Source organism: Oncorhynchus keta, chromosome 32 (genome assembly GCF_023373465.1).
Source record: "Oncorhynchus keta strain PuntledgeMale-10-30-2019 chromosome 32, Oket_V2, whole genome shotgun sequence".
NCBI lineage: Eukaryota > Metazoa > Chordata > Actinopteri > Salmoniformes > Salmonidae > Oncorhynchus > Oncorhynchus keta.
In genome coordinates, this window is record NC_068452.1 from 33518361 (window position 1) to 33525253 (window position 6893).

Consider the following 6893-nt stretch of genomic DNA (forward strand, 5'->3'; position numbering starts at 1 on the left):
TTGTCTAACTGCTCTTAAAACCAAAGTAACACTATATAGAAACCCCCAAAATATTTAGTAAAATGGTTTAGCAATGTTTCAAGACCTTGCTTGTAGGCTTAGCAGCAGACAAGAAATAGACCATATAAAATACCAATTTGTTTATTTTAAAACAGTAAGGCTACATACAATAAGAGATCAGATAACAGAGAATTTGGATGTGTGTGTGTGTGTGTGTGAGCGACTATCATTGGTATTTATTAGGATCCCCATTAGCCACTGCAAATGCAGCAGCTACTCTTCCTGGGGTCCACATGAAACAACATAATACATCAAATTATTAGTCAAGAACTGATCATGGTCATGTGTAAAGATCAAAGTCTAGTCTCTTGGAATTGTAGAACTGAGCGCTTCCCTGTTCAATCCTCCTGCAGTAAACACCATCTTTGAAATAGCCCTCATCCACCCAGCCCTGAAAGAGACAGAAAATAGGGATTACTGGGCAGAACCGGCCTGGCCTAATCCAGTATAACCAGGTACAGGATCATAAGGGAAGAAGGAAAATAAACTGTGACCACCAGGAAAACAGACCAGTAGCAGAATGGCAGGTACTGTTGATGTTCCTACCCATAGGACAGTTAATAGAGCAGAAGTACAGATACTACTGCCCTTAATTTATTGTCCATTATACTGTAATAGAAAATAGAGACAATTCAAACCTGCATCTGCTGACTGCTGAAGGGGCCGTAGAGTTCAGAATTCTCCTCTGTGTCCCATTTATACTCCCACATCACCTCATCACTCACTTAAGACAAACAAAATATGTTTACACATACATCTCAAAAGTCAACAAAAATAGCACCTGTAATAGTAGTGTAAATGGTTTGGAACCAGCTGACCGCAAACCAATTTACTCTCACTAACCAGTCTCATCATCCTGATCATCTTTGTCCGGAGCTTTGACACTGTGCTTCTCGTCAATTTTGTCTGCAAACATGTCAAGCTCATCTTCTTCCTCCTCTCCATTTAAACTCCTCCCCACTGATTGCTGCTGGCTCTTCCCTTTCAGTGTGTAGGCCAGTTTTTCATACGTCTGCTGGTATATTTCAAACACTCCACTCCCAACCAGTCTGTCTGCCAGTGCTGTGAGCCTGTCCAGTTTTTCGGTATCCCTATTTGTTTCTTCTGCTTTCCCATTCTCTCCCCTCTGCTTTCCCTTCTTACGCCCACCTAGGCCTCCAAGCCGGCGAAGCCCTGCGGCAACAGTCTCCCCAGGTAATAGCAGCTCCAACACAGCCTCTGTGAGCTGATGCTGGCTGTAGGATGCCAGGGGGTCCTCAACTGGCTCCTTTTCTTCTTCCATGTCTTCCTCTTCGTCACTGTCTGCCTGCTTCTCCTCTCGCTGTTTCTCTTCTTCTGCCTCATCTTCATCCCCCACTCTCCTCCTCCTCTTGGCTGCCAGACCTTTCTTCTTTCGTTTAGTAGGTTGCTCTCTTATTTTCACCTAAAGAGCGAGACAAATACATTAATTCACTGTGTGTAACATTTCTGCAGTGAACAACTAATCAAATAACTAAATACACAGTTACCCAGTCAATGTTGTCAAGCCAGTTGTCCCTGATCTCCTCATCCTTTTTGATGTAGTAGTTTCCTTCAGAGTCAAAGTGCCCTTCTTGCATCTCCTCATCCAGGTTAAAGGGTGTGATGGGAACTCCCTCGTCACAGTTAATTGTTGCCCCCTCCTGACCTAAAACAAAACATGCACTTTTAGACATTAACAGGTAGACTCAGCGATATGACAGATGCAAAAACTAAACAGCATAGTGGATCAAATTGCCTAACAGCTGAGAGTGTTGAAGTGCAACGCTCAACTTCTCCGCTGATTTGGTCCTGTGGCTAACACGTTGTAATGGGTAAGGCGAACCCGTGCACATGTGTAGATACGGTGTGTGACTGTGTGAGGGAAGTCTTGCGTCTTACTCATCCCAAGCAGTGCTGCTTGTGGCAATGCCATTTTTCAGAGTCTACCTTTAAATGACTGGACTGCCAGGTCTCAGTTATGAAGACAATCAAATGGGTAAGACAAACCTTCCACATCGTCACTGGCCAATATGTTGTATTTGCTGCTCTTATCTCCATCTTCTTCCTCGTCCTCCTCGTCACTGTCCAGAGAATGTTTCCCCTTGAACCTGGAGCCCGGCCCAACCACATCCTCACATAACTGGTGAGATCCCAGGTGAGATAGCAAAGCAAACTGGTCAGTATAGAAAACCCACAAACAAATACCTCTAGCTAACACAAGTAACTGAAAGATTCTTACATCAAAAAGCATATTTGTGTTGGTCAGATGTAATTCGTATGTCCCACTCTATGCTGTTAAAAATTCATGTAACACTGTACTTAATATCTGAGAACAAGTGTTTGTGGCAGCACCTTTTTCTTTGGAACGTCCTCATCCAACAACTCTCCACCATCGCCGTCCCCAAACGTGACTTTTCTTTTTGACATTCTGTTGATGACAGAAGAGAAAACAAATCTAAATATACATGTTTGTAGTATACATGTCTATATATTACTGTACTATAATGAATCAAATGGAAGCAATCGTCTTAGCTAACTACTGCGCTAACTAAGGTTAGTTAGCGAGCTAACCATTTACTGAAGCCTTTGAACAAGTATGTTATCAATATTTAAGCGAATACACTATTCCACGTGACGTTAACTTACGTGATACGATTATCTCCACAATAGTGTGACTACTACAGCTATAGCTAGGTAAATGTGTTTTGTTTTGCTAGCTGACTAACGTTACAGTACTAGCAGGTACCAAGAAAACAACGACACGTGCAGAGTTGGTAAGTAACGTTAAAGGGGCGTAAGTTAGCTAGCTTCACAACACCTTGCATGTATCTGAGAATGGATAAGGATAATTAACAATACCAAAAATACAACATGTATTTAAATGCAGATAGCTAAGGAAAACAAAAACTACCTCGCTAGCTATCGATACGAAAAGTCTGCAAGCGCCAATCAACTAAACAGGAAGTGATGTCGAACCTGATGCGTACAGTTCTGCGGCGTGTTCAAGAGGTGTCACGGTCACAAAAAGTTATCTGAACAATTCAACACGTTCAGCACCACAACGGGGTGTATTCGGAGTCTGTTCGTTTCGAAGTGTTTAAATGTTATGTAACGTATCCATGCAAGGCCATTTCATAGGTGTTTGGGGGGTATTTGCCCCTAGAGACCAATTTATTGAAGGCTAATGACACTCCTCCTTTTCTTATGAGCTTTGTGTTGTTACCATGTTCAGGTAAGCATCATAGTATTTTTATCATCTTTGGGCTTCTATGATTTCAATGCCAGCACAAGTTTTCCCTTGGTCAGGGTCAAATAACTCTCATTGTTCTCTAGTCCTTTTTTGTTTTTATTGTTCATAAAAATGCTTAATTTCAATAGGTAAAAACTGCAATGATAAAGCTCTGTTTATGTGGCTCTGGCCCTCATTACCACTCATGTTAATGTAGTGGTGCTATAGGGTCCAACTAGGCCTTAATGAGAGGATTCATTCTTGGTTATGAATCGATCACCAGAGGAAGTAAGGAACATTTAATCAACTTCAAGAACACATTTAATACAATTTGATATAGTAAGACTTTTTTTCTAAAGCATCACTGAGGAAATTAACATTTTACACAGAACAGGGAAGTGAGGAAGAACACCCTCTCAATGTATACTATCTGGGTAGTAGGTGTGGACTTAAGCGTATAGGGGAGAGAGAATATTGTGAGTTAGGGTTTTGTTTCCAGGAAGTGGGTTGAGTTATTTATATTTCAACACTTGTCCTCTAGTACCCAGTGGAGGACCTGTGTTCGTAACCTGAAACTTTATATTTAAACATTGTCTTATTCTAGATGTGTTGCAGTGAACACAACTACTGTGGGAATTAGACTGAGAGGAACAAGTGAAGGTTTATGGCAGAAAATCAAAAAACATATACAATTGGATGGATAGAGAGTGACCCTGAGAGGTAAGCTTGGATGACACATTACTCCTCCGCTAGACTGGCAAGAGATAGAGGTGGAAATTGTGTGTAGATTTAAGATCATTGTCATAATGAATGGACTAGTTGAATACAGGATGATGGCAACTGGTTACTGGCTATGTTTCTTTACTGGTGAAAATGAAAGGAGGTATTATGACAGACAAACAAGGCTCAAAGGTTATGTGTTTGTACTACTGGTGCTGGATTGATATTATCAAGAATGCCTTTCATCCTCTAAAAGATCCTCTCTTTGTTGGAGAACATTGTAATGAAGATCCATGAGAAGATTTTAACCCATTACCTATCCTGCACCTCACCGATAGATAAAGAAGGATACCTCTACAAAAAGGTATTGTAAAACTTAACAGACACAAGCAAGAGACAAATTACATTATCAATATGCTGTGAGATTCTGTTATAACACAGTCTTCTCTTGGCCTTTTGCGTTTCCCTGTCTAATAATAATTATGTCTCAACTGATATTTGATATTGATATATTACTGACATAAATAGAACATTGAAGTGGAGGGCTTGTATAATGGCACTCATTTGGGTAAAATTATCTCTGTATTTATCTCTGTATCTATTCTGACTCTTTACAACTTCCCTTCATCAAAAATATTGTTACTTACTCCTCCCGTTCTCCATCTTTCACCCTTCACTCTTACAAATACCACATCAGAAAGAGAGGACCTCCTCCTACCAGAGGCGCTGGTTTGTCCTGAAAGCCAATCTCCTGTTCTACCAGGAGCGTCCGGCAGATCGAGACCTGCTGTGGGTTATTGTCCTAGAGGGCTCTGCTGTCCAGCGCTGTGAGTCTGAGGGAGGACTGTTTGCCTTCTCCATGGTGTTCAGAGGTTCAGGGCTGAAAACCTACAGGCTTGCTGCTGAGGACCAGCTGGGCCAGGAGAGCTGGGTCAAAGCCCTGCTCACAGCCAGCCACTGCTACCTTTCACTGCTGGTCAGAGACCTGGGGAAGCAGTACGAAGGTGAGTGTGTGGAGAAAGTGTGGTGTGTGTGTGTGTATTGTTGTATTCATGCTTCAAAAATATGTGTTCCATTCCTGCCTCTCAACCTGTATTCTTTTGTCACTAAGCAGAGGCTAAACGCCAAGCTGGCCCTGCTGAATCCCATCCACAAACCACTGTGACTGGTCCAGGCTCAATGTGCCTTACCCAATCCATGACTTACCTGAACTCATGCTCCTCCTCCTTCCTCATGCCAGGACCAGAGAGGAGAGAAGGGGGAAGCCACAGTGCCAGTAATCTATTACAAGCCCCTCCAATCCCCAGCAACGTGATCAATAAGAGGTCCCCTAAGCATTGGCCCAAGAGAAACGCACATGTCACACCGATAAATGGACCAGCACCACCATATGGGGAATGGCCACAAGTGGACTTTGATCCTCTAGAGGATTTCACCAAGCTACATGATTACTATGGAGAGGAGGTGAAGCAGCTGAGAGCTGATTCGCTGAGGAGGAGGCAGGAGGAAGAGGAGCACCTTGAGGAGGATCTCATTGACCTGAGTGAACACTGACCCACAGAGATCAGACAGTCACCACTCTGGTTATTTTGATTAGGACTTTGGTGTGAATGCCAGTAATCTGAAATGAGAAAGGGACTTTATAATTTGAGGAACTAGAGCATTAAAGAAGAACTAGTCACCAAGTTCATCATGATGGGATTATAGTCCTATGAAGTTGATGATGACCCTCAGAATGTCTTGTCACAAAGCAGAGACTCATCATCAAACTCATAGGACTATCACCCTTAGTGGTGTTGCAAACAACCGGATGCATCCGGTTCTCAGGGATACAGCCCTGATGTGGGAACTCTGCTCTTTTGTTTCTTTTATACACAGGTGACTGGTTCCTCTTAAACTCTCTAGTTCCTCAAATGATAGTCACTTACTTATTTCAGAGTACTGGCACGCCTACTGGTTTGTCTGTTACTGTTTGTAAATTATCATTAAAATCACTGGTATATGTTCTAGGTAATATTGATGGTAAGTGTGAAGCTTAACTTTCTGTCAGCAATCAGGGTAGTTATGCAATATTGAAGCAAAGAGCTTCCAGTCGAAGCTCGCATCCATTACAAGACCATGGTGCTAACCTACGGAATAGCAAGATAAACTGCCCCTCTCTACCTTCAGGCTATGCTCAAAAACTACACCCCAACCCTACTCCGCTCTGCCACCTCAGGTTTCATGGCCCTCCCACCCCTACAGGAGGGCAGCTCCCGATCAGCCCTGTCCAAGCTCTTCTCTGTCCTGGCACCACAGTGGTGGAACCAGCTTCCCCCTGAGGCTAGGACAGCAGAGTCCCTGCCCAATTTCCACAAAATCTGAAACCCTACCTCTTAAACAGTAACTTAAATAAACAGTATCCTCACCTCGACCCCCCCAAAAAAAACAACAACAACAACAACAACAACACAGCAACACTTCATCAGCGCTTGACCAGCTCTGCTTCTACTGATAGCTATGTTATTGAGGAAATATGTACTTTATATTCCTGTGATATGTGGTTGTCCCACCTTGCTGTCTTAAGATGAATGTAGCTCTGGATAAGAGCGTCTGCTGAATGACTAAAATGTAAAAGGCAAAAACATCCTTGTGATGTGTTAAACATCATATATATTGATGTGTTGTTACACACTGTCAAGTAAAGGCTTCACATCCACGTTTAACAAAATAATAAGTTACAGTGCAGCACTATATAATTAGGTGTATATCCTTCATGTTAAATGTATCCATTATTTTTAAAGCAACTTTAATGCGCCAAAGGTTGATGCAGCTCAGCCATGCTGTACCACCAGAGGGTGCTACAAACACTAGCTGTGAATTAAACCATTAATGTCCACTGATT

At 42.4% G+C, this 6893-nt stretch overlaps 2 protein-coding genes across 9 annotated transcripts; one reads left to right on the top strand and one right to left on the bottom strand.

The window, feature by feature from the left end:
* Positions 1-125: 125 nt before the first annotated feature.
* On the bottom strand, positions 126-3153 carry cd2bp2 (CD2 (cytoplasmic tail) binding protein 2). 3 transcript variants are annotated; one of them, XM_035758912.2, is made up of 7 exons: positions 3037-3153; positions 2413-2488; positions 2068-2200; positions 1569-1726; positions 904-1483; positions 699-784; positions 126-451 (listed from the first exon to the last, which is right to left on the bottom strand). In XM_035758912.2, the coding sequence occupies exons 2-7, from the start codon at positions 2485-2487 to the stop codon at positions 341-343; spliced, it is 1143 nt and encodes a 380-aa protein (XP_035614805.2). In that variant the 5' UTR covers position 2488; positions 3037-3153; the 3' UTR covers positions 126-340. The 3 variants fall into 3 exon arrangements, with proteins under 3 accessions (XP_035614805.2, XP_035614804.2, XP_035614803.2); XM_035758911.2 differs by having other exon boundaries at positions 2972-3116; XM_035758910.2 differs by lacking the exon at positions 3037-3153 and adding an exon at positions 2707-3019.
* LOC118372883 (sesquipedalian-1-like) lies at positions 3145-6023 on the top strand. Of its 6 annotated transcripts, none has more exons than XM_035758914.2 (5): positions 3145-3292; positions 3894-4009; positions 4266-4373; positions 4707-5013; positions 5124-6023. In XM_035758914.2, the coding sequence occupies exons 3-5, from the start codon at positions 4293-4295 to the stop codon at positions 5561-5563; spliced, it is 828 nt and encodes a 275-aa protein (XP_035614807.1). In that variant the 5' UTR covers positions 3145-3292; positions 3894-4009; positions 4266-4292; the 3' UTR covers positions 5564-6023. The 6 variants fall into 6 exon arrangements, with proteins under 6 accessions (XP_035614807.1, XP_035614810.1, XP_035614809.1 ...); XM_035758917.2 differs by having other exon boundaries at positions 4284-4373; XM_035758916.2 differs by lacking the exon at positions 3894-4009 and having other exon boundaries at positions 3160-3292.
* The last annotated feature ends 870 nt before the right edge of the window (positions 6024-6893 follow it).

Coding starts and splice junctions, on each gene's coding strand:
- cd2bp2 (XM_035758912.2), bottom strand. CDS start 2,487: ATGTCAAAAAGAAAAGTCACGTTTGGGGACGGCGATGGTGGAGAGTTG. Junction 1,727..2,067: donor GGCCAGTGACGATGTGGAAG/GTTTGTCTTACC, acceptor GTTTTGTTTTAG/GTCAGGAGGGGGCAACAATT. Junction 1,484..1,568: donor GGCTTGACAACATTGACTGG/GTAACTGTGTAT, acceptor CTCGCTCTTTAG/GTGAAAATAAGAGAGCAACC.
- LOC118372883 (XM_035758914.2), top strand. CDS start 4,293: ATGAAGATCCATGAGAAGATTTTAACCCATTACCTATCCTGCACCTCA. Junction 4,374..4,706: donor AAGGATACCTCTACAAAAAG/GTATTGTAAAAC, acceptor ATACCACATCAG/AAAGAGAGGACCTCCTCCTA. Junction 5,014..5,123: donor CCTGGGGAAGCAGTACGAAG/GTGAGTGTGTGG, acceptor GTCACTAAGCAG/AGGCTAAACGCCAAGCTGGC.